The sequence below is a fragment of the Scatophagus argus genome, chromosome 8 (assembly GCF_020382885.2).
Source record: "Scatophagus argus isolate fScaArg1 chromosome 8, fScaArg1.pri, whole genome shotgun sequence".
Classification (NCBI taxonomy): Eukaryota; Metazoa; Chordata; class Actinopteri; family Scatophagidae; genus Scatophagus; species Scatophagus argus.
In genome coordinates this window covers 19,153,060-19,180,356 of record NC_058500.1, presented here as the reverse complement: position 1 = coordinate 19,180,356, position 27,297 = coordinate 19,153,060, and the positions used below count along the sequence as shown (strand labels likewise).

Sequence of the window (27,297 nt, the reverse complement as noted above, 5' to 3'; positions counted from 1 at the left end):
TGGATTCCCAAAACTATGTCAGAGCTTAAAACTCAACAATACAGTTTAGGCAAATACTGACATCTTCTGACAACTGAACAGACTGCAGCATTTATTCCCATGAGCAGCAGTACAGGTATATCAGGAACAGTATTGCATCATACAGCAGGCTTAGATTTTCACAAATTTACCAGATCAGGTGCTATAGTTTGTAGACTTTAGTTTACAGCAATGCCAAGTCTTCATTCTTGACCCACAGTGAAGATTCTGCGTAAATCTTTCACCAGTCAGTGCATTAAAATAACTTCAGACAAGTCACAAAAAACACGGAGTAAGAGTGACGGACCATTTAATGATCTTCAGAAGTTAAACAACCATTTATTTTACAGTTTAAAATGTCCTCATGGAGGAACAGCAAAATACACTCAAATGAAGATTGATCAAAAGACAGTTTTATATTAATCACTGTTCATTTTTTGTATTTTCTTCTTGTTTGTTTATCAAAAATTATAAGTGCCTTCAACATAACCATGAGAGTATTCAGCTTGCAGTCAGAAATATTTACATCACAAAACTGACAAGCATGATTTTACTTTCAGCATCGGTTTCACACACCTCATCTTCTGTCTCTTTCAGACTGCTTTGTTTTGTTGCACAAAACAAAAATAAGGACCCTGAAAAAAGACAATTATAAAGGAGAAAATACACAAGAGCACAGATTAAAGAAATTACTATTTACAGCTTGGCTCAAGAAGACAGTTAAGGAGAGAGATGGAGACAGAAGATCAACACATCCATTAGCGGCATGATGTCAAGTTCAAGTCACATTCTTTGCCTCTATGATTCTACTTTACCCTTAAAAATATGAAAATAAAGCATGCTCAGCCACAGCTGTCATGAAGTCATGGTTTGAATGACCTCAGGATGCAGTGCTTAACATGTGAGAGGGTGATTCTCAGACAGCAGGGGGCAGTAGATGACCACAGGGAAATGGAAAATAGAAATACAAAAAGAAATGCAACCCCTAAAAAACAATGGTTCCTTCAAAATGAGGATTCAATTTCATGATGTAAAAGCACTGTAGTAACAGAGTTCAGTTGATGAACCATACCTAAAAAAAAAGAAAAAAAAAAGATAGAATCAAGTGCCCTCTTAGTGGCAAAATACAAAGTCACATATGAAAATAGGTTCTGATCAATTTCTGTGTAAGATACATTGTGTATGTAGAGCATTTGCAAAAGACGTTTTGGCACAGAATCAATTAAAAGATTTTTTGTAAATTTTACTACTGGATCCTGTACAGATCCATTCCACCTCCCCCCATCTTGCACCACCCTTGCAAAAAGGAAAAGAAACATTGAGATTTGATGATCTGTCCTTTAAAATAATTCACTTGGTCTCTCCACATTGATTCAGTCTTTAAATATTTATAATATTTACAGTTTCACAATTGTCCACAATACCCTTAGGCTTAAAGAAAATGCAAACAATATAAACAAATTAAATATTCTTTATATAGTCCCCTGTTGAGGCATTGAGTGTAAACTGTACAACTCTAAACGTCCCCTCACGAGTTCCTGGGGCAGGGAACACTTCGGGATGGAGAGTTGAGCCTGGAAATGACGTAGAAGTTGACCGATGTTGAAGGAGCAAAAGCAGTAAGGTTTAACTGACTGAAATGATTCTTGATCATTTTCCAGGCAAAGATTTTCTTTTGTCTTGCACAAGCATGGCCAATCACAAGAGTAATTCCATAACATATATCATTTTATACTCAAATCTGTACAAGTTCACAATTGTTTTCTTAACATAGTGCAATGACTTCTTCTCAAAAAAAAAAAAAAAAAATCACAATCACTTTTATGAAGGTAAAAAATATCCCATAGGAAGGTCTCAATCCATAGGCTTCATGGATATTATGAATTAGAAAAGGCTATACACAACACCTCCGAAAATGGCAAAACATGAAATGAAAAAAAAAAAAAATTAGAAATGATCAGGAAAAATCCCAGTTCAACCTTTCAGATCCTCTCTGTCAAGGTAAAGTTTTTGGAAATCAATGTCATTGAGTGACTTAAGGACTTGGTGAAGTGAAGGAGAAAAAGGTGAGTGCATGCTAAATTAGATTTTTAAAAAAGTCAAACTCATAAAAATATGAGGCAATTCCAGTTTACAAAACTGGACAAATCCAGAAGGGCTGGTGTTGGCTTTATTCAGGAAAAATGGAGGTAATTAAACAGAGGCAATGACAATCATGAGGTGAGGGGAAATGCTGGAGATACTGTTGAGAAGGTCCGGGGCCAGGCGCGAAAGGTGGCTCTCCGAGAATTCACACGGTGGGAAAATTTGCACCACATAAGCTGGCTGTGAATCCAAAGATGAACATAACATGATGAGTGAGGGAACAAAATCTTAATGACAATTCATTACGAAACTCTAATAAAATTTAAAAAGAAAACTAGAACAGAAAAATATTCAATGACCACAGACCTGATTAGAGCCAGGATTGGGCACATTGATGATACCAGCTGCCTGTTTCGCTTGCAGGTAGGTGATGAAACCACTTTTCAGAGCCTGGGTTTGACCTAGAACATCTTCTTGGTCTCGGCCACAGGGTAGAGCCAGTAGCAAACAGTAGTCATTCTCCACCTGCCATGAATGATATATCCTTACCATAAATGTAAAAGTAAAAATGCAGAGAGCTACAACTATGTTAAATGCATTATCTTTATAGTTTGTTATTAATTGTGTTAATCATAGTAATTGCTAAAATCCATGAATGTGCAAGCAATTCTCTATTCAATTAGTCTTGTGGAATATGTTCATCAGAATTTTAGCATTTAAGTATAAAGAGAACTAGATACCATATGCAAAAATTGCACTTCACACATTCAAGCCTATGAGAATTCGTCACCAACTGCAAATGCCAAAAGATTTCTAGCTTCCTGGTTTACTTCATGGTTATGTGGTCCAATAAATATGTGCGAAAGAGTGTATCGCTTGCTAGCCTGACCTGCAAGTTTACAAAACACTTTTCCCAGCTACCGTTATGGGCAGCTGGGGATTTGTTGCTGTAATTTTGTAAGTGTGTTGCCTGCATATTTAAGCCTGTATGATACATCCATTAATATCAGCGTTCCAGAGATATTCAAAAACAAAATACTCACAGTCATTCTGCGTGCCACACTGTCCAGCTGGGAACCCTCAAGCCTCATCCTCTGAACAATACGAAGAAGAGGACCACCCTCTGGGGGGGGCAGGGAGCGCTGGGCCAGTATGGTGTTGCCGGAAACAAAGTGCAACTGGACAGCGGCCTGGTCGTTTTTCAGTGCCAACAGGCCTTGCCATACAATGGGATATTTCTGGACAGAAAAAAAACAGATTTGTTTTTTTAAATAAATAAATAAAATCGGATTTTTGTCTTTGGTATTAAAATAAAATATATTGGTATCTTTGGCATTTTGAAATATATTCCCAGGAGGATGACATTGCTAGTCAGTCTGTGCTCCTACCGTCAAAAGCTGCACCATGTCGACGGAACGATGTCCTGAATGTTCCAGCTTAGCTTCAGACCGTGGCTGCAGTGAACTTGAGGAAGGTACCGTTGATGGAGGTGTTGGCAGAAATGCTGGAGGGCCTTTCTGTAGAGATAGATCTGGTTTGTGAGTAAGACCCATGGGGGAAGTCATGGGAGACTGGTATGAGGGCGAGACTGTATCCCCTTGTATTCGAGAAATGTGTGAGAGGTCCGTGGAGGTAGCATGACGAAGATGGGAACTCTCAGGCTTGGAATCACTTCCTCCCCCATGTGACTGAGACATTTTACTCCTGTGACCCAGCTCAGACTCAGGAGGGACCTGATTAAGAAGATACATATCAAATTAACAAAGCAATGCATACTTTGTATGTGTATGTATATATGAATATGAACTATAACTTAAAATGTAATTATATATGCTACCAATTAAAATGCTCAAGTGTTTGCAAAAAAATCAATATAAAAAGTGGAGCAAGAAACCTGTGAAGATGAAGGTCCCTGGTTAGCCAGGTTGTGTCCCGATGAAGTATGTACTGGAAACTGGGATGGGAAGCCCCGCATGTCCCGGTACACTGGAAAAGACCCCGCACCTCCTGGATGCATCAGCTGAACCCCATGAGCATGAGGTGACACCATGACAGGACTAGATGCATGAACTCCCCTGATTCTACTCTCATTAGAGGGGGCATGTATCAGCTTTCCTTCTAGTGGTTTTAGAGATTCTTTTGTAGAAAGTTCAATACTCTTCCCCACTATAGGACTCTTTGAGGGCCCAGAGATGTTGCTTGAAGATGTTGTTCCAGTCTCTGCGGTGCGTGACTGTCTTGTCTCTATAGCAACCTGCTCTCCTAGTTGCTGGTGCATGAGAATGCGCTGGTGCATGTCTCTGTACTGGTCCATGCGTATGCTTGAGTGGAGTCCTCTGTGATCACTAGGAATCATCATTACATCTGACTGGAGCTGGGGAACTGATGGTCTGCTGAGAGCTTGGTTAAAATGTCTGGGGTCTTCTTCACTAATACTACCACCACCTCCTGATACTGACCCTGAGGGACTTGAATGAGTCTGCAGTACCATATCTCTGATAACATTAGGCTGTGGTGTGTTTGAGCGCTGTGGAGGCCCCGGATGGGGAGAAGAGCGGGAGTCACCTCGCCTCCCATAGTTCACCCCAGACATCCTGGATTCATGTGCCATCGATTGGGTGACACTGTGAGGTTGTATTATGACGGAGGACTGTTCCGAGTGTGGGTGATGCATACTGGAATGATATGTAGACATTGATGGCATGCCATGACCTAGAACAACAGAAGTTCCTCGAGGAGAACTGCTTGGAGGACAGGATTTGACAAAGGGTGAAGGGGAGTGAACAGCTGTTCGTGGGGACTGCGGTTCTTGCTTTAGATGTAGAGCTGACCGGTCAGTTGGGATGCCAGGGCTGGGGCTCATGCGGGTTCCAGATAGAGATGGGTGGTGTGGACTCATGACTGGGCTGAGATTAGACTGCTGAACAGCTTTACCAATGTCCATCTTTTTTGGTAGAGTTTCTGTCCCCAGTGCTCTCTTTCCATGCTGCTGTTGTATTACAGCTTGGTTGTACATCAAGACTTGAGGAGAACTAACTGGCTGCTGGAACATTTTTACCACGCCACCCTGGGATGTTGTGTGATATGGAGCTTCAGATTTGTCACACCCAAGACTCTCCTGCTTAGTACTGGAAATGACAGGTTGAGAGTTATAAGACTGACCTGTCAAGAGAACCCCTGTGTGCCCATAAACTGTAGGAGTTGGGACTACTTTTGGAGTAGGTGACTGGGATGATGTGATGAGTGGATCTTGTTTTACGGAAGATTTGGACACAGATTGCTGAAACTCTATGTCACCAGCACTGGCTTGAGGAATCTGACTAATCTTGGCTCTCATCCTGTGAGGTCCTTCAGTTTTCTGACCTGAATAACTCAGAACAACAACACCCTCTGATGTATTGACTCTTAGGCCAGGGCTGGAGCCTGCACTGTAGGGAGTGGTCTCAACAACAGAACGCCCTCTAGTCCCATCTTCCACAATATCCATGCCATGAAAACGATTATTCTCATTAGAGTTTGATCTAAATTTCTGTTTGGGAACGGATAGGCCTATGTTTCGGTTGCTTAGTGAAATTCGTGGAGTCTCCTCTGTATCATAAGGCATTGGAATTCGACTTATTACAGATGTAGCAGGAGAAATAACAGTATGCTGGGTCTTCTCTCCACAATTCTGTTGAGACTCTGTCAATGGAAAGGGTTTGTGGTGTGTAGTCTGGGGGAGTAAAGGTGGTCTCTCTTCAGAATGTAACTGTCTTGAACCCACTGTATCAGAGGGATTTTCATTCTCTGACATTCGCGAAGGGTCTGGTAGCGCAGATGTCACCATAGTGGTAGGTATAGAATTGCTGTTTGATGCAGACACATATTTAGGTTCCATTAGAATTTTTCTTAAGGTACTGGAACTAGGGTCAATATCTGAGGCCTTGGTGTCAGGAGGCATTGGGGGATTTGTTGAAGGAGTTCCAAGTGTAGTTGGTGCTGGTGCGGAAGGAGTCACCACTGTGACATGGCATGACGGAGCAACATAGATTCTGCTTTCTTCAGTTCTAGGAGGCCAGTCTGGCGAAAGTGGCATTTTGGTGGGCCGCACCAGGGGCACGCTGAACTGGGATACAGGTTGTTGGCGGGCAGGAGCAGGGGCAAGAGGAGGGGTAGACGCCTCTGCTGCTTGGGTATACTTTTTACAGCTGGAGTTGCTTGTACCTGAATGAAAAGCAGATTCTTTGGGTACAGGCTGTTCAACTTCAGGCTGTTCTGCCTCTTTGGGCGTGTCTACAGTTATAGCACTTGTAACATCACGCCTACAAGTTGCAACAGCAGTGACCACAGAGGCTGCCACAGTTGTCCCAGCTGTAACAGTAACTGCCTTTGAGTTAATGGTTTCCGGGTCTTCTGGGATTGACTCTGGAAACTTGACTGGGGAGGGCTCTGGTTGTGAAACCTCTTCAGCAGCATCGCCTTTCTTGGCAGCTGCACCTTTGCGACTTCTTGACTTTTTCTGGGTTTTGGCTCTAACTTTACTTGTTTTCTTGGGTGTTTCAAGGAGAGCGGTATCCTCAGCTGTCTTCGTCTCTGCTATTAAGCTTTTTGGACTGTGTGTCAGAGAACCATCATCAGAGTTTGCTGCAAGAATGTTGTTGATAATCATGTGTGTTTCAGGTTCCATAATCTCATTGGAAGAGGGTGATATTGCAGACTCGGGGGTAGGAATAAGAGCTGTGTAAGTAGGAGGAGCTGTGAAACCATCCGCATCTGCACATGTTTCTTCAGCTGTAATTGAGTCAATAGCAGCTGCAAGCTCAGTTTCACTTGCAGGATTAGCTCGTTTCTCCTCCTCAACCTCTCCTTCTGGCTCAACTATGACAGGAGGCAATACGGTAGGTTGCCCTGGAGGAGGTTCCTTATACGGTCGAGGAGGCTGTTCAACTGTAAGTTTGGCAATATTTTCAACTGCCTGCTCTAGTTCCATCTGCCGTGCTAATAAAGCAGCTGGGTCAGCAGGCAGTTCGGGTTCAGACGAGGCATCTTCCTTTTCCTGTGCACCAGATTCTTTTGCTTCTTTTGGAAAGCCTAGAATCTTTGTTTCCTTATTCTCTTGTATAGTCTTGGTTTTTGTATTAGATGGAGCTTCAAATGACTCAGGCTCATCCTCTGAACGAAGCAAACCTTTTACATCATCAACACTTACACGGATCTCAAGATTTTTTAAGCTGTGTGATTTATCTTCAATGACCTGCTTGGTATTTCTTTTCAGCCTTGGTGTTTTTAATTTAACACTCTTTTCAGGTTGCTGTCTTTTCTCAGAGCAGCTGGTGTCTACATTTCCAATAACACCATCAGTAGACTTCTTTCCACCAGAATCTTTTAAGTCTTTTTCCTTTCTGTGCACTGGTGACCTTGTGTTTTCAGCCTTTTCTGATAACTTCCCCAAGTTTTCAGAATCATCTTTCTGCTTAAGATCTGACTCATCAAGACTGGCAAGATCAGCTTGTTCAGCTAGCACTGTACTGCTCCCAGACTGTTTGTCTACTCTACCTCCTTTCTTGTTAACTGGAGTGGATGAAGCCAGTTGTGTTTGTTGCATTTTCTGGGTGCGGGGAGATCGCCATCCCTCAGAGGCTTTCACAACCTCTATTGTAGCTGAAGTCTCCTTGACCTCTGTGTCTTCTTCTATCATTTTCTGCTGATCTCCCTTAACAGGTGATACATCTTCAATTCGTTTGATACCTCTTTTAGGTGGGCGCCCACGTCTTGTATTGGTAGATGGAATTTGAACATCTTGCTGTATTGGTTCTTTATCAGCACCACGTTTGCGCATTGAGCGTGATGACTCAACTACTTCTTTGCCAGCTTGGTCATCTTCGTGTAGTGTGGCATAGACCGACCTTACATTCCTGCGGCGTGTTCTCCCATGGATCAAACTTGACTCAAGGTTTTGCTCAGAATCTGATGCATGAATTGGGGACTTAGATGTGGTTTTAGACTCAGATGATGCTTTAGGCACTTCTGCTCGAGGAGATGAGGCCCTTTTGAGCTTCTCTCTGTCAATCCGTTCACTCTTTCGAGTTGCAGGTTTTTCAGTAGCAACAATTTGGGAAAGTTGAGAAGTGCGCAGTACTGACAGTGGTTTTGCCCTTTTACTCTTAGGCTGTCTGCGGTTTGGTAACGGTTTAATTTCAGCCTCTAGCTCTGGCATACACACCTCACTATCTGTTTCAGCTTTCTGAGATTCTTCAGAATGTTTTGTCTCCTGATTTTCTATTTTAGATTCTGCCATAATAATTTCAGATTTTTCTTCAATCTTCACATAGTCAGGATAAGTGAATTCTGCAGTCTCTCTCTCAAAGCCACTTAGGGAAGCACCAGGAGTGGGAGGCTTATCTTCCACAAGCGGAATATGCTCCACTACCAAAATATCTCCAATTTTCACTCTGGGTTCAATTAACTCTACTTTTGTTTCCATTTCATTTTCAGGCTCTGGAACGATGAGTGGAGGGGTTACAGTTACCTTAGGAGCAACTGGTTTGCAGTCTTCCATAGGAAGAGAATGAGATGGGGATGCTTCAAGAACTGGCTCAACTTTTTCTTCTTTAACAAATAAAACAGGTTGATCTGAGGATGGTATTAAAAGTTCTTTCTTTTCTGGCGAAGACATTTCTTTTGGAGATGAAACAAATGGTGAAGCTGACAAAGTTAATGGGGAGCTGGTTGATTTGTCATCAACCTTCAATACTGGCTCAGATTCCTTATCAGACAGTCCATTATCACAATTCTGCACTTCATCTCTTTTAATCTCCACCACTACCGAATCATTGTCAGTATCCAGTGAAGGATGGTCCTTGTCCTTCTGTTGTTGAAGCTCCAAAAATCGACTATGGAAAAGAACTATGGGCTCTTGTGGGATGTCACCTACTCCAGCTTCAGACTGAGCCTCAGTAGCTCCTGGCTTGGCAAAAGGCCTACCAACTCCAGTTTCTAAATCTTGGTCTTTACGTTCAAGATGCTGCAAACGTCGGGAATCCTGTTCAAAGATTGAGCTGTGCAGGAAGCGAGAGGCAAACAGGTCTTGACGCTCTTGGTCCTGTGGCTTAAGTTCCTCCTTTTTGTCATGAAGCTTTTCATCAGAGTCAGTACGAATCTTTTTCTTTTTCATATACCAAGAAGGAATAGGTCGAGGTGCTAGCTCTACCTTGTCTTTATCTGAACAGCTGTGGGAGGTTGGAAAGCGTGAGGGAAGAAAGGACCAATTATCCTCCCTGGAGGAATACAGTGTCTTAGCTCTTTCAAGGAGTGCTTTTGTGTCAGGGGTTATAGTTTTATCCAATGCAAAAGAATAAAACTTGTTCTTTTCCAAGGAGCCTGAAAGCTTCAGCTCTGACATCCTCTCGTCACGTTCCCTGAGGATGTAAGACAAGGAACTATTCAGCTTAGGAGAAATGTGTTTGTTTTCTCCATCATCATCTGAATCAGACTGCACTTCTCCAGGTTCCAAATCTTGGCCAAGGCGTTTGCAGATGCTTTCACGTTTTGTAACATCACTTGGAAAAGTCATTTCCATTCTAAGTGGATCAGACTTCATCCGTCTTTCCCAACGTTGCATCAACTCCTCATCACAGCCAAGCAAGTCTGTCTTCAGCTTTGGGAGCTCAGTGTCAGAGGACGGAAAATTTGGGGCTGTCAGGCCCAAACTGTTTTTCAATGTCTCTGCATGTGAAAATTTATCATCTGTTGTTGGAGAGGATTTTCTTTCTTTGTTTATGATGGAGATGGAAATATGAGTAGTTTCATCTTCCTCATTTGCAGAAAAATGACCACGTCCTACTGATGATGTTATACTCTGACAAAGGTCATCATTCAACTTTTGAGAGCTTGCAAAATTGCGCTCTCTTTTTGCAGTGACCATTTCAAAGTCAAAATTCTCTAATTTCTTTCGTTTACAGGAAGAGAAGTCATCACCAAGCATATCCCGACTTGATTTTCCAACATCATGCATGATATAATCTTTTTCAAAGTCATGAGTGTCATTACTTGATGGGGTTTCAAATTTGACTACCTTATCAGGATCACCAAGCTTGGGCCGAAGCCATCGACCCTGTTCAGCTTGTTTTGATATATTACTCTGGTCAATGTGCACAAAGGGCTCATCTCCATCATCTGAATCTCGGCACTTTCCTCTCCTTTGTTCATTTTCAGACAAAATCTGTTTCTGTTGTTCTTTTAATTCATCCAAATCAAGGCTGCCATCATCGGAGATCTTTGTGAGACTGGAGCTGTTTTCACTTTTTGAGCTCTCTAAATCCACTTTAAGGTAGGGAGAGTCAAACTGATCTGTAGGATCTTCAGGCATCTCCCCTGTCTGTGACTGACGCTCCAGAGAAAGACCTATGGAGTTGCTTTCACAGTCACGTCCATCTTTAGGACTGTTAACTGAAACCATCCTGACACATTTATCCTTGTGGTGCTCCTTTTTATGCATCCCTTTTATCAAGAGGCTCTTATCCAAATCTGTGTCCTTAGCATTATTCCATAGTTTATGAAGTCCAGGTCTAACAGGTTCATCCTCACTTGTTCTCTTGTGTCGATCAGTTTTCCCAGAGTCCTCAAAGCGCCTCTTCCTTGCAGCTAAACGATCAACATCCACAGAAATACCACTGTCAAATCCCATATCAGATTTTCCATATTTTTTGGGTTTGATTTTAGAATCCTTGTCAATAACCTCAACTAAACTGTGCATATTTTTGTCTCTAGGGACCTTTCCGTGCTTAGAGGTATCACTTTTTGATGATTCTGAGCGGAATGGGGGACTCCTCTGGTCAGCTGAAGGTGATACCAATCTAGGACTGTCACTCCCGCCTCTCTGTATTTGTTTTTCTTGGACAGAGTGACCAATCAATTTTCCTTCTTTTTCTTTAACACGTGTAAGCTGCACAACACAGGGCAGAAGGTCTAACCTTCCTTTGCTTGAGCCTTCCTTTGAGATTTTACTGGCTTTACTTCGAAGGACAGACTCAGGGCTAACATCTCTCACAATTTCAGTTTCCATCTCACATGGCTGGATAATAGGTGATGCAACTTTTAGCTTTTTAAGCCTTTGTTTTTCATTTTTGTCCTTGTCTCCTCGATCTTTACGTCCAGTCCGCTTCTCCTTTTCAACCAAGGTCCCTCTTTCAACTTCAAAGACCCGATCTTTCTCAAGTTTGTCAGTTTTGTTGTACCTTTCAGTGCGTGCCTTTTCTAGTTTTTCAAATCTTGGTGGGGAAATTGAACTGCAGCTACCGCTTCTTTCTGAAGATCGGCAACAAATACGGCGATCTGAATCACTTGGTATCCTCTCAGAGAGCGAAGGAGATGCAGTAGGACTAGCAGGACGACGAGAAGCAATGTGAGATGGGCTCTGACTACGTTCAATGGTCCTCCTCCCATGATCACGTCCACGATCTGTTTCAAAGCGTTCCCGCTCTCTTTCACGTTCACGTTGCAAATAGCTGTATTTGCGAATGTCCTGCTCATAAGGGTCAGCTCTGTATTCCCTATATTCCCGAGGGTCCTCAAAGTATTGTGGATCATAGTAATCTCCCTGATAAGGGTCCCATTCAGTGTAGAACTCCCGACTTCTGGCAGGGTATTTACGACGGGGATCTTCAGTGTAAGTTCCTGGTGTTCGTACATTTTCATAATATTGTCTTTCTGCTTGAAACTCATATTGAGTTCGTCGATCATCCCTGCCAAGTAAGTTTTTTAAAAAAAGCTGTAATTTCATCATATTTGGGTATCGGTAATGTTTGGTTTAATATCAGACAGCATTAAGATGAAATTACCATACTACTACACAAACCTTCTTTCAGAGAGAATGTCATAAAAATCCCGAATATCCTGGCCAGATGCCTGCATTGAACGATAGAAAGCCATCTGACTTTCCTGATTAGCAAAGTCCACCTGAAGAAAAAAAAAGGGTTAGCTCCAATTTTTGCAGCCTGCCAGGCCTCGACAGGATGCACATTATTATTTCAGGTCAAAGCTTTGTATCTCTTACCTTGATTTTACTGCCCCCTATCTTCCAACCCTTTGTGTCTTTGACAGCAGCTTGCGCATATTCAATGTTGTTATACAATATAAGGGCCATTCCTTTCATTCTGTCAAATACAACCTACGGAAGAATGAGGAAAATATTGTCCTGCGGTGCCAGACAGTAAACAATGGGCAGCTTTGAATGGGGGGAAAAAAAATGCACTTACCTTGACAACATGTCCATAGCGGCAGAAATGACGAGTAAGAAACTGCTCAGTTGTGTTTGACGCTAATCCATCCAGCCAAACACACGTCGTAGGCATACTCTTTCCAAAGCCCAGCTGAAAGGTACAGATAAAATGCAAGACGCAATTATTTCATCTAATATCAAAGAAATTATGCTTATAAATAATAAAGAACACAGTTCTGTTGCTGTGAAGGCAAGATCAACCAACCAACCTGATAATTCTTACCTTTAATCTATTGTTACCAAGGTACTCGCCATCCATCTTCTTTATGGCCTTGCAGACACTGGCAATGTCGCAGTATTGTAGAAAGGCATACTGTGGGGCTCCATTCACCTTCTTAATATCGATATCCTTTGGGAGAATAAAAGTAGAAAAATGCTGTAAATAAGCACTGTCATCTCAAACTCTGCAGCATGGTATCCATGGCATGTGGCCTGATTCTGAACCATTTCACTTCAACCTACTACTATTTCTCCAAAGCGTTGAAAGATGTTAAGCAGGTCATGGTAAGTGGTGGTCTTCTCCAGGTTTCCAATGAATAATGTGCGAGTGGCCTTTGGATGAAACTCGTCTATCCTTTCATCCAGAGGTCGAAACTCGTTCTCACTTTCCGTCTCTGAAAAATAATTGTTCATTGGAACGTTGTACATTTTGTCAGTAATACTGTTTTTGCTGCAATACAACTCCAGATCAGAACTTACCAGGGCCATTCCAGGCTGTGACATCAATTTGCATGCCAAAAAAAAGCTTCCCCTTTGATGCTCCAAGTGCTTTCTCTTGGTCTTCTTGCTGGCGGAAAAAGACAAGCCCATAGCGCTCCTCTGAAGCGCCGTGGATTTGTACAGATGTGACCTTTCCGTGCTTCTTAAATTCATGGAACAAACCATCCTTCAGGCTGGTATCTGTAGTAAAAAGATCAAATGTTTTATTAGGTTTGTATAATGAAAAAATGATTAAGAAATAATCTATTGATAATGATTGCTAATAAAATGCCTGAATATTTAAGAAATGCACAGAAATTCAGTTCACCACTGTTTCTGCACATACTCTTACCACAGGATCACCATATAACACACCTGTAGAGCGCACAGGAAGATTTTGGACCTTGATGCCAAAGCTTTTGCGTGGTTCATCCTTGTCAAGGGAGGATAAAGGAAGTGCTGAGGGTGCAGGAACAGCAGTAGATTGCACTGAACGTGCCGGGGAGTCATCACTGGAACTACTGCTAGAATCACTGTAGCAAAAAAGAGGAACAAGGACTTAGATGTTGTTCCAAGCCTCACAGTTTCATCTCCAACCACCATTATTAGGATGTATGATAAAATAAATATGTGGATATTTTGTGTTACAGTAACTGGTTGTTATCTATTTTTAACTCAATAAAATCTGAAATTTGACATAATATGTAAACAGTTAATAGTTAAACAAACAGTTAACAGTTAAACAAATTATGACAAACTTAAAGGATATTTATCATGCAGGGGTACACAAAGCATTACATCCTCTTCTTTTGAGAAATCATTCATAAATTGGAAATAATAAATAATTTCTTTTTCCTGCTCAAAAAACAAAATGTCTCTCAGCTGAAAAGGAGAATAACACCCCCTTTCTCCCAAATCATATTTACACAGTGCATTTAGATGTGAGTGTAAAAAGATGGATTTGTATATCAGTGGCAAATTCATGGCTGTCTCATGCACCTTTTTTCTCAAACCATTCCCATGCCTGTCTCAGCTTTCTAGGCCCTCTGCTGTTTGTTTCCTTCTCACTTTCTCCTCCTGTGCTCAGACACTCCCGGAAGTGCTGCTGACGGAGCCTGGCCTGTGGGAGTGGGCAGGCAGCCAGCACTGGCCAGAAATTTCCAGTTCCAACTGGATCTCACGGAGGGGGGGAGCCATTACCCATACACAGAGGTAGGCAGTGAGAAAAATACACCAGCCGTCTCCTGAAATTCCCCCCCATAGCACTACCTCGTCAAACCACATGTGTCGCTACATGTTGTTCAGAGCTGTGGACTCTGCTGTGTCCAAAGGTGATGCAGTGATGCAGACCAAAAAACAAATAACTGGAGAGGCTTGAGGTAAATATATACAGCTGAGTAAATCCCATAGACAGACATATTGATGTTTTTAAAAATGCCGATCTCGTGTGCATTTAGTTTAGTTTAAATCCTAATCTAACCACCAAGAATCCAAATCAGCAAACAAAAGCTGGACACAAATATCATTCCAACAAATGTCACAATGCTCAGCTGTGCACAAAAACAGCTAAATTGTCAACTTCAAAACAGAACTGAGGTTAGGTTGTAAGGCCATTACTGAAACACAGTCACAGTATGCCACAGAATAACATATATTCAGTGCAGTTATGGTTATTAATTGTGGCTGTTGGGTGTTAATGTATCAATTTAGGGTTAGGGTGTATGTGATCTTGTTCACTGAATATAAAAAAGTGGTTCTGATTTATTCATTCTTTATGAACCATATTTATACCATATTTCTAAACTTTAAAGTTTAGATGATGATGGTACTGTTGTTTTGTAATCTTAGTATCAATGGTATTCTGAAAGTGACGAGACTAATCAATGGACTGTCTATAAGGAAAGCAGAAACAACCTCATACACCACCCTGGTGAAGACAAGGTAGCTGAAAACATTTGTTGAATTGAGCATGTTGTACTGGAAAAGAGCTTCATTTTAGCAAGGAGCTAAGTGGACCTTAATCCAAAGTATGAAGAGCAGTAATAAATCAATCCGGATCAAATCTTAATAGCACTTGAAAGTGTGTCGTCACAGTGTTTTCATGCAACAAAGGTAATTTTTCAGACACATACATAGCAATCATCTACTTAGCCAACAACCTTGTAAACTGTTAAGTAACAGATTTGCCGTTTGAAATATTAACTAATACTCATCCTACAAAAATAGAAAACGCAGCAATTTGCACACTTAACACTGCTTCAGATGTTTACACATTCACAACTTCTGTTATACTATTGCATTAGAAGTGATACTGCTGTTAAAACCCATATAATGAACCTTGTAAATGGTGTTATCTTATGGTGTCAACAAGGTGGCAGCTTTGCCCAAATATGCTATGAATTTTCAATTTCCAAGATTTGTGTTGATAGCACGAAAGTCAATCTTGTGTTTGCAACAAAAACATTAAAGTGATGTTTAGCCAAACCGTATCTCAGTTTTTCTGTATGAACTTTGCTGTGTAAATATTAAGAGTCTTTTCCTTGCAAAGTTTTGGTCTTACTTGAATAGAAAATGATACAGCACCAGCTGAAAAGAGAGACATAATGACACTATATTAGGAGATGTGATATCTTGAAACAATTAATGTTATAAACTGCAGCTTCTGCATTGAAGGATGCAAGTCAGGCGTTTTTACTTAAAAACCACTGCAGAACTCAATATACCCAATATTGACTGGAATTATGAATAACACTAATAATTCTGTAATACATTACAACACTACCTGCAATGATAATAGATGGTATTATTCTGAAATGAATAAATTTAAACATGTGCCGTTTAATTTTGTCAGACAAATGCTACAATTATTTGAAGCAGCATTCAGTGTTCAAATTGCTTTCTTAAAATCCTCTGTACTATGTCCAGTACCGCTTGAGCCTGAGATGCACAAAGGTAAACAACAGCCATGCTTAAGTGTAGAAATCTTGACAGCCAGATCAGCCTCACTCACCTGCCACTCGTGCTGCTGCTGGTACTGCTGACCGAGTCTGAACTTGAGGAGCGACTACGAGAGCCTGACCCACTGTGAGAGCGAGGAGGACGAGTAGCCTGACTTGCCAGTCTCTGAGGAGAAGGATTTCGCGAATGTGTTGAGTGTGGAGATCGACTCCGACTGTGACGGTAAGACCGTTCCCCACGACGACCTCTGTCCTCCCGATAAAGATCCCTGTGAACCACACTGGCCATAGTAAAGGGTTCCCTTGCACGAGACTCATAGCGAGGCTCTGGGGTCTCAAAGCGACAAGGGCTCCTGCTGTGGGAGCGGTAAAAGCCAACCCCGCTGGATGTAGATCCTCCGTTTCCTCCTGTTGTGGCCCCTGCTGATCCACCCGTTCCTGTGTTACCAGCAACAGCGCTAACGATAGTTCCAACAACTCCTGATGACACTGTTGTACCACTTCCACTGGAGGTACCAGACCCACTTCCAGCTGTGCTCAGAGTCCTATCTCTTGCATCGCGATAATAGTCAGTTTCATAGTGCCGCTGGCGTTCAAAACTGCTACCAGGACGTTCATGATGTCCATAGGCACTGTGATCGTAAACCCGATCCCGACTTTCAGTTGTCCTAAAAAAAGAGAAGAGAGAACAACATCACTTTACAGTTACATCTAAAATATTTAAGAAAGCTGTTAGCATCAGACAGTGGACAAACAAAATTATTAAGTGTCTCTGGTGGGTTTCCCTTAATTAGACACATGGAAAGATGAGACACTTAAGTGTTTTGAGAAGGATAGTTTTCAAAATCCTAAAACGAGAATTGTTTTCCTTCCTACACATCGAACAACAGGATTTAAATGATTAAACAGTTGAGACAACTGAGCATCTCATTTTGCTGGGTTTCTCTACAGTTTATGACTTAGAAAAGAAATGTATCAGATCCTTGTGCCATCATACCAAACTCTTCCTTCTACAACAAAAATGCTGTTGTGTAACGTTCTTTTACACACAAGCTTTTTGTCTAAAACCGCTCTTTGATGAATGCATGTGTTTTCATTCAATACTTTCCCAGTTCAAGTCCCCACTTCAGAGATACATCACTAGTATACCCTACTGTAAAATGCATGCAATACTGAAGATACACTCAGAGTAGGACAGACATTAATTTAGCCCTCAATAGAACAGAAATCTTATCTTAACAGATTATTTTAAAGATTAATTGCAGGACATAACAGATTTGCACAAGGATTTACATGAGAGATTTGTGCCTTTATAGACTCTTGAGTCATGCTCATTTTGTAGCATCTAGCAACTGTAACAAAGACCACATTCTGAGGCGTTTTATCATTTATCTGAGAAGCTTTGTTGAAGATTTTTGGAGATGACTTATGACAAGCCTTTTGTTTATAATGTTACACAATTTGACACCACTTGTTCTCCTGAAAGCACTTCAAAGCATCTTTTATGAAGATGCACATTAGAAACGCTGCTAATAAGAACATTTAGTTCAGACCTGAACATTCTCTTACTGAATAAAGCAATCAGAATTTAATTTGGTAATATGACTGCTGTGTCATTAGAGCAGTCATATTACCCAACTCCCTGTAATGAGCAGGACAGGACAGCAATTACTACTGTTTGAATTCAGATCAAATTATAATAAGCAAATTAGCCATGATGTTTCGACACAGGGCGGAATATGGTTTAATATTTAGAGTTACAAACCTTCATTAAGCTGGTTCTTTAAATAAAAGGTTGTGTTTTACTCTCTGTACCATTCAAACACAGGAATAGAAAATACTGAGATTCAAGACAAAGCTGGATTTTAAAGGCAAACAAACCTCAATTGTCAACAACTGGTAACTGGTAAAAACCATTGTAGCACTAATGTGAAATTAATATATCTTTACAACTGATTGCAAAAACATAATGTAGGCATCATGTTTTCCTGACTAAAAAGAACAACTACATTACTAAATATGGCCACATAGTCACAGAAATAAAAGCTTTCTAGATGTAAATCTTAGTTAACATTGCCTTCAAACCAGAAATCGCCATGGTCGTGAAAACCCAAGGTCCCTGGCTGTTGGTACTGCAGCCTTTTCAGACACTCACAATCTCCACCTCCCATCCCCACTTTAAACTATAAAGACAAGAATGGCTGAAACAACTGTCTGTATAAAAAGAAAGGGTTACATAACTAGAACCTAAATTTCAACAGAACAATGATGTCCTGTCTCATTTCAGGGTGAAACTGAGCTTGTAATAACAAATGTGAGAAAAGAGGTCTGAAATTCACAAAAAAACAAATCAAATTTAAAAAATAGTCCTTTCAATTCCATAGACAGGATTTACAAATTCTATTTGCTGATAATTGATTAAGGCATCAAAATATTTTGGATTGTTGACTGATTTGGACCAAAGAAGTTTTGATTACATATTTGTATGGATGCATCTATTCAAATTTTGCTTGCAGGCTTACACGCTGTTGAACTGTCAACACCAACAAAGAACTGTTAGTACAAATCAAAGACATCTGCAACATGGAGAAACTTCTGAAACAGTTTATCTCATTAAAGAGGCGTTAACAGCAGCTTTTGGTTAGTATTCCCTTCATGACAAGGACAAAATGGTTTCTCTTTTTCTTTTTCAAACAAGTGTTTGTAATCTTTGTCTTCCTTTTGTAACATTTTCAGTTTTATGTTTTTTTTTTTCCTTGTTCTCCACAACTTTGACGGGTGTTTCACAGTGCAGTGTTTCACAAGACATGTTCTATTAGTTGTTTTGGGTAATGTGAGAAATTGTATACCAGTTATATATATATATATATGTATATATATATATATATATATATATCTATGTATATATGTATATGTGTGTGTGTGTGTGTGTGTGTGTGTGTGTGTGTATCTCAAATGTGTGTGTGCATATACATATGAAAGCTGCCTGCATCTCGGTCTGCTGCTGCCTCTTCTCTGAAGAAGGGAAAGACACAAGCATCTCTGCATTACTCTGCACCACTGATGCCATGTGATGTCCCGAAAAGCAATTTGGTAAACGATCCATAAGATAAGATGAATTTCTTAAAATGCTCAACCTGACCTTTACACCTGATAAAAAAAATGTGTTACGCATATTCACATTCACATTTCATTGTCATACTGTATGTTCCTGAGAGGACTCTGAAAGGCTGCATTCATTCCCCTCTGTACCAAATAATTAACCCTTTAACCGTTTTCCCCCCAGTAAACTTTCACACCTTGGAAGCATATCAGTTTTAGTTTTTCAATTTAACTACGCAAAAACTAAGCCCATATGAAATGACAATTACAGACTTTAGTTTAATTGTTTGAAGGGTTAGTCATCTAATATAAAGGTAATCTACAGACACCAACACTGTCTTACATCATAAAAGGAAGTCATTCATCAAGTCTTTCCACCAAAGACTTTTACACAACGTGGCAAAAGAACAAAAGGCTGCATGGCATGCACATAATCTCCTGGATGTTGAGAATAAATTGGTTTAGGACAGTAGCACTATGTCTGCATTTCCTGCTCTATACTTTAAGTACAGCAGGTCAGCGGCAAATTCTTTTTTCAGCTTATTTGATTTAATCATCTGTGTGCAGGATTCATGAATAACATCTATGGCACAGCAACGTCTGCTGTGAATGTGATGGATTACCTTGACCCCCAGATGCTCTCACAAATGCTAATGTGGTGGCGCAGGCTCACCGCTCAATAGATAGACTTCAATTTCACTCTACACAAAACAGATTCTACATTATTCATGAGATCTTAAAAATAATTCTGTTAGACTTTTTTTGGCTGAGTTTCCATCATTGCTTGATTATTAGTCTCCTCTGGCGCATGCTAAGCACATCAACTGTTTTGGGATTACGTGAACAGCATAATGATGAGGATGCATTCCTGCAGCATGCTAAAAAGATATTTTATGTGGTGGCTTAGTTGTGGGAGCAGTACATGCATATCAATTTCATTCTAAATTTCCAAAACTGTTAGAAGTAGTTTGTTGTTTAATATCCCTCGGCTATGCAAACTAACAACAAGTAAACTGAGCACCTGTGCATCCTGTTGTCCTGGACTTCTCCCAGACTAAAACAAAGTCCCTAATGCATAAATCTGTAACATTATATACTAATTTGATATTTATTGGGATATCATACATTTTCTGGAGACTGAATTGAAAAGCTGTTTGTAAATAAAATAACTTAACTGCAACATCTGTTTTTTTCAGTGAATGAAATACCGGACAAATCAAGGTAATGCATTGAAGCAACAATCCTGTAAACTACTACTGCCACTACTGCAAGTATTGCCATGAATCAGTACTCCACACTGATTTGCAAGTCTGCCTGAAACAGTCTAACACAAGAATATACTAAAAACCCCAAAATATCACAATATGAACGGTTAGCAGAGAAAAATCTCTGACCGGCAAATGTCTACCATCTCACGGCAATTGTCAACTTATCGGCCAATACTACATGGAGAAGTTTAAATCCACTTCAGCCGCATGTAATCTCTCCACCATCAATGACTACAGTAAGCTCTCTAATAAAAATGAAATGCTACAAAAATAACCTTTAATGAGGTATAATTCTCAGGAGTTTAAGATTAAGAATCAGATTTTGAGGCTGCACCCTGTAACAAGTTATAAAGAATTTATATTAAACTCTTGTCCCATAAGAGGAGACTGAATACATCTTAAAACTGCCACTGCAAGGCTGGGACAAAAGGTATTAATGCTGGAACTAATGGCTATTTTCATTATTAATAACAAGCAGACTAATTGCTCAGTCATTAAATGCTGTTTTGTCTGGCCCAGGGTGATTTCAAAATGATATACAACAAAGAGAATATCCAGCAATTTTTAGTATTTTTGCTTGATTAGAGGTGATTAAATTCTTGATTTGTTTTTCTGTTGATGATTAATTAACTAATAAAGACATTAACATATGAATAAAACTAAAGTGTTACACTGACTAAGTTTGGATTAGAAACAATCCAGGATTATTGATTTGGTTATTATTTCATTCTGTTTCACTGTTTGTTTGTTTTTTTTTTCAGACATTAAGAAATATATACACTGCACTACTACAATTTTCTGTCTTAGAAATTTTATCCTTCTATTCTTTACAGTTATGCAAATCATGAGTATGTGTCAGATCTTTTGAATCTTAACAAGACAGCACAATCCCTGTGCTACATTAAGACAGTGTTGTACATTGAAGTTCTTCGTCACTTTGAACACTCGTGGCGAATAAAAAGTACAAAATGGATCTATTCATCATTATATAGAGCGGGAGAGAGGAGTAGAAGGTGGGGTCAGGTGAGGGGAAGAGAAAGGAAAACAATACAGGGTGAGGTGTAGATTTCTGCATATAGACACACAGGCAGTGATAACAGTCTATGTACCAGCTACTTTGGTTAGTGGGGAAAATGGAGAGAGACAGGGGTTCAAACTAGGGGGTTAGAGAGGACAGCTAAAATACACAGGGCAGGACATACCAACCTTTTGAGAGAGTGGTAACTTGACCTATAATTCCAAATACAATCTAGGGAGACAGACCTTTGTGAGCAGAAAAAAGGGCAAAAATGTTGAGTGGAGAGGGAAAAAACTGAAGCAAAATTGTTTGAAGTGGAAAATGTAATCCTCATCTTCAAGCCAGGGGACATCGTGTATTTTGATGAGCTACACTGTCCATTTTGATTAAAATGATGAAAACAAAAATTGCCTTGTACAGATCCACACAGGGGTGTTTTGGATGCTGGAAAATGTCAGTTTGGGTCCATATATCCATCCACAACACATGGCGGGGAAAAAAAACCAGTTGCACTTGAGTCCACTCAAATAAATACATGATATCCAGGAGTCCGACTTCAGTGTGTAAAGCATCACTGATTCTCAAGCACCAATGGCAGTGATAGAGATGGAAAAAAAGAAGTGTAAGTCTTGAAGAAGTCTTGCATCTTTATTTGTGAAGTCCAGCACATTCCACTTTGGTCACACTGTGCTCAACAGTAAAGTTCCAAATTCCTTTGACAGAGGAATGGAAATCTGGCCATGACAGATTATAAATAAAGAATATATGTCTCTTAACGATAATCCAGATTCTTGCTCATAGCACTGTACTGATTCCCCCGGGTGGAGACCAGTTTCAAAGCTCATGGATGTTCATGTCTGCATGTAGTACAAACCAGAGCTGAGTCAATGAGAAACGCAGTTCATGGGTGAAACTTAGTCCTGTCATTCTGTATGTGATTGTATCCATCGATTAGTTATAGTTCCACATTCAGGAAATGAGCAGGTAATCCACAGACTTGAGGTAAATTATCTCCAACAGCAACTCTCCAGTCTCAATTTCCAGCATTCTTCCCTCAGTTGTATGATCCAAACATAGTCCATGCTGGTCCTGATTAAATATTCAAGTCTCAGTCGGTGAAAAGTAAAAATAATCTCCACAAAAATATGGCATAAAAGTTATTTGCTCACTTGCTCAGTTTTCGTGTCTCTACTGAGTTGGATCACCAGTAGAGGTCTCCCAGCACTCAAACTGTAATGCCCAGATTTTAGATAACATCCCAAATAAAACAACAACAAAAAAAGGGACAAAAAAGAACAAAAGAACCAAGAAAGCAACCCATACCTTTTGCATGATAGCATATCCTTAAGGTGTCTGGCCAGTGTTAATCCAACAGAGGGGAATAAATATCCTGTGTAGGTTATCCACATGACTCCAGCCCGTGAGAGAAGTGAACACCTCCGTGAGATGTGCACGATAATTGAAAACCAAATTAGACTAATCCAAACAATGGTGTCTTTTATATATGTGTATATATATAATGTGTGCTCTTGGTTGTTTAGTTATATGAGGAAAAAAGCATGATATTAATCCAAGGAGCAGGGCAAGTAACTCCAGATTAGGGGAATCCCAGGGATGGCCGCTGGACCACTCTCTCTTTTTCTCTCTCTCTCTCCCCCTCTCTCTCTCTCCAGCAATCTCCAGTAATCCTGGGAAATTTGACGATATCCAATCTTTGCCCCGCACTTTCCACAAATGATATATCCACCTCTCAGAGATGTTTAAGCTCACAAAGATAATCCCCAACAGCCATTTAAACTACCGAATATTCATCTAAGTAACACATACACTACAAACATGCTCTCACTAATGGAATATCTCAGTGTCTACCTGCAAGTACGAATCCAGGAGCGCTGGCCACACTCTGAGGACTTTAGAGGAGATGCCTATACGACTGAATTCTTGAGCATCAACTCTTTTTCTCCTGTCCCCCAAAACAAGCAAATGAATAGATGGTGGGAAGATGCTTGGAGGTAAGGTGTTTACCAGAAACCACGGTTTCCCCTGCCTTCAGAGAAACTTTGTCCACTTACCCGTCTAGTCTGCGTTCATAGCGTCCATCTCTGCTGTGGAGCGACGTGGGGGGCCCATACACGGCCCCCCCCGCCGCCCTTGTGAACCCTGATACATCCCGGCTACGAGAGCCTAAGGACAAACTATCGTCCAGCCCTCTCGCAGCACTAGGAATTGTGCCTGGTTCATTGTAATCAGTGCGCAGGTCTCTGTCCCCCATCTTGTTGATAGCATTATGAGCCTTCTGAGCACTTTTAATGTCCACAAAATCCACAAAGGCCGCGACTCCACCTTCTGAACCCCGCTTGGGCAGGACCTTGACACTCTCCACACGTCCATATCTGAAAAGAAACCAGGGGAAAAAGGGGACAATTATGTTGCCTCAGTGTTTATGAATTTTCAAACAAGGTATTCAGTGTGAAAATAATGGCATCTCCCAAATGCCGAAACCTTTTTCAAACTGCATAGTGATGATCTGCTCGAGTGTGAGCATGTGCATATGGTGGCTTTGCTACTCTTATTTTTCTGCTCTATGCTACTTTCTTACAAGGCAACAGTAACCCAGCAACTGGACTTGAAACCTTGACACAATGTATGTTAATAAATGCAATGCATATATTGTCTAACATTACTATGCTGTTTAGGGGGAAGATACCCTCATAAGCTTATAGCTAAGCGTGCTGGAAAGCATACAGATGAGGACTGGGCAGCATACAAAGAGACATTCCCTGATTCACTGTGTATGGATTTTTTTTAAAAAAACATGTCTGTATGGCTCTTTTTGTTTCACTATCAGCAAAGTGCTTTTGTTGAAATTATACATACATTACATCACCCCCAAAAACTGAAGACATAATAGAATTTTTAAGAGATGTATGTGAGGGTAAGCATTCTATGTGTCCTTAATAAGCCTGTATAGACCTCTAAGTGATGGCTGAATTGACTGATGGGAAGTCTATCACATAAAATTTACAAGCCCAGTCTGGGATTACAAAGACTGCTATGATCTTTGTGCGTTGACCCCCACCCCCCTTACGGGACTCTTTCTAGAGCGTATTTTCACTGTCCAACAGAGACAGTAGGGTGCCCATAAATTTAATGGTATGCCAGTTCTTAACATTGAACAACCTCCGACGCCATTTTAGAAAAGCTGTTCACACTGCTTACTCATTCTGCCGTCCCCCATCTTCAATGACTTCTATCACACATTGGGCTGTCATGCACCTGCATACTCTGACTACCTCTGGGTTAACGCTGGACCTGAGGCAGCACGCTAAAAAGGACTCGCCGACACAATTTCCTCTTAGCTATTGCAATAACATGTTACTACATCACCACCCCGAGACATAACGCACATCATAGCACAGGCTATGTAAATAAAACGGCGTATAGTTAGCCTATTATTGTGCTTTCTGCAGCAAGGCTGCATGAATCAGTCACGAACCATATTTATGGTTCTCACACTGCATCCGTTTGCCGTAAATAATACAATCACAGCGAAATTAATAAAAACGCACGAAATGAATATCATCAGTTTGTATAGGCTACTTTACACATTCTTATGTTGTGGGTATGCTGTGAGATAAACGTGCCTTTCGGTTACAAGTCTGTTAAACAGACATATATGATTTACGTTTCTAATTTAGTAGCTTTCGTGCGACATGGCGACGCCTCTGCATTAAAGCAGGCAGCGTTGTTCATATAGGTAAACTAGGATGTTTTTTAACAGGTTAGTCTGCATCACATATGGACGGAGAGGCGGGCTGCTATTTCCTTGACAGCCGAGAAGAGAGAGGCGAGAGCGCGCAGACAACCGTGAGAGCCACACACTAAAATTCATATTGACATTTCTTTCCTCCCGTCCAGGGAAGAAAACAAAGGGCTAAAAGCCCGTGAATGGTGGACGGAATTGGTCTGCTCCGGTAACACAAACAAAACCCCGATAATGAAGCTCCGTTTCAATATCGTAATTAAAATACCGACATGTTGTCTGATTTTCCTTATATGAGATCACGCTGCAGGCTGAGGAAGTCAGCAGCTGGAGGAAACGCCGCGGTAATAATGTGGCGAAAATAATCATTTATGTTCATACGCACACAAAGTAAACACAGGTAGCCTGCTACAATGTCACAATGTACATGCACATCAGTTAACACGGAGCGCCCTGTTCAATCACAGCCAGTTTGCAACAATGTTGCAGTCTGGAAGGCGGCGTGATGTCGCGCCACCTTTTTAGGTTTCACCGACTTGTGTTAGATTTGGAAAAAAAAAAAATCCGGCTCTTGCAAGAGCTACAGCGCACTTTAATAGATAGGCACACAGTATGCTAAGTAACCACACTTTGGTTGGAAGCAGTGACCTGATAAACTCAACGAGAGTCAAGTGAAGCACCGGGTCCCTGATATGTTCAGGCACCAGAAAGCACACGGCAACAGACTTCATACTGTCTGACTGTGCACTGCATAGCTTGTACAATGCTAGCAGCTCGCCAGGTACGCTGAAGTTTGTTTACACTGACAGTATGCTGTTAGCGTCTACATTATAGAAAAAAAATACGGTCGCCAGGTGGAAAGGTAGGCTTCTTAAAAGTGAAACGGTTACCTGGTGGCAATGTACAGCCACACAACATGAAATAACAAGTAAAGTTATCACCTTGCATTGAAGTTAGTAACCGTGTCAGGACGGCAAAACCATATGTCAGCTAGCTAGGTGATTGAAGCGTGCTAGCCGTTTTCATTCTTATCTCGACTGAAATGCAGCACAGTGTTGTTGCATATGGAGAGCTGACAGCACAGTTGCCAAATGGGACTTTGCTACAGGGGAACCTCCTGCTTCATCCCCACTTCACTAAAATGTGACACAACAGAGAGATGCTGCCTGTGCACTCGTCGTTACATTACAAAACACACACACGTCGCTCATTAGTATTTGTACTCACCGCTTGAAGTGCTCAATGATTTTCTCTTCTCGAACATTTTCGGGTAAATTTCCCACCCATAAATGCCTGGTTTCCCGGACCATACTGCGTGTTCCTGCTCCCCTATCATACAGATGAGTTTTCTATGTCAGTTACTCCCCGTGCAAAATAGAAAAGGTTTGCAAAATAAACGCCGGACCAGAAAAAATACTCGGCGCAAATCATTGACTGCTCGTTTTGACCCAATGTAAACCATTAGGTTGGATCCCTGCACGCTGTTTGATACTCTTCACTGTTAAAGCGCGAGCTTGCTCCTCATGAACGCGCTCCGGACTGTTCCCGTGACTAGGCGCGTCCCTGACACCATGCGACCTTTGGTTGTCGAAAGCAAGCATGTAGCTTCCTAAAAAGATGCAGCAACTTCGCTTGTAATGAGAGGCAAACCGCGCAGGCGTGGCTCTGTGTGTGAACTTCTTTTTTCTCTCCGATGAGATAGACACCCCCCCCCCACGCGCGCGCGCATGCGTGAGAAAACCCCTGGTTGAATGAAGGTTGACATCTGAGAAACTTTGACTCAGAGGAGGATCCCATCACTGCTAGTTGGGTATGATGTGGTGAGGCACTCTTTGCATACCAAATGAGCCAGAGGTTAATATATTTTCGTATGTTTTTTTATTATAAGAGGCTACTTTTTAATCAATGCACAGAAAAAACACATGCAAATTATTAAGGGAGCAATAGGCCATTCAGAATGGGTGCCTCCAGGCTGATAATTTGTTGCGCTGCATCAATCATTTATCACTCCGACCAAATGCTAATAATTAAAGGGCGGAGGGATGTTGGCATTGCCCCAGTGTGTGCTCCAGCCTCCTCTCGACATGAACAAAATAAGCAGTTTAACAAATAAATGAATGGACTCATTA

General features: G+C 41.0%; 1 protein-coding gene across 3 annotated transcripts; it reads right to left on the bottom strand.

Annotated features, from left to right (window-relative positions):
- Positions 1-311: 311 nt before the first annotated feature.
- On the bottom strand, positions 312-26,809 carry spen (spen family transcriptional repressor). 3 transcript variants are annotated; one of them, XM_046395958.1, is made up of 15 exons: positions 26,396-26,809; positions 23,478-23,798; positions 16,071-16,685; positions 13,436-13,593; positions 13,061-13,261; positions 12,824-12,975; positions 12,585-12,710; positions 12,339-12,452; positions 12,137-12,250; positions 11,939-12,039; positions 3,998-11,825; positions 3,492-3,836; positions 3,147-3,341; positions 2,470-2,628; positions 312-2,343 (listed from the first exon to the last, which is right to left on the bottom strand). In XM_046395958.1, exons 1-15 carry the CDS (start codon positions 26,476-26,478, stop codon positions 2,212-2,214), a joined length of 10,644 nt encoding a protein of 3,547 aa, XP_046251914.1. In that variant the 5' UTR covers positions 26,479-26,809; the 3' UTR covers positions 312-2,211. The 3 variants fall into 3 exon arrangements, with proteins under 3 accessions (XP_046251914.1, XP_046251915.1, XP_046251916.1); XM_046395959.1 differs by lacking the exon at positions 26,396-26,809 and adding an exon at positions 26,110-26,348; XM_046395960.1 differs by lacking the exons at positions 23,478-23,798; positions 26,396-26,809 and adding an exon at positions 21,594-23,465.
- Positions 26,810-27,297: the final 488 nt, after the last annotated feature.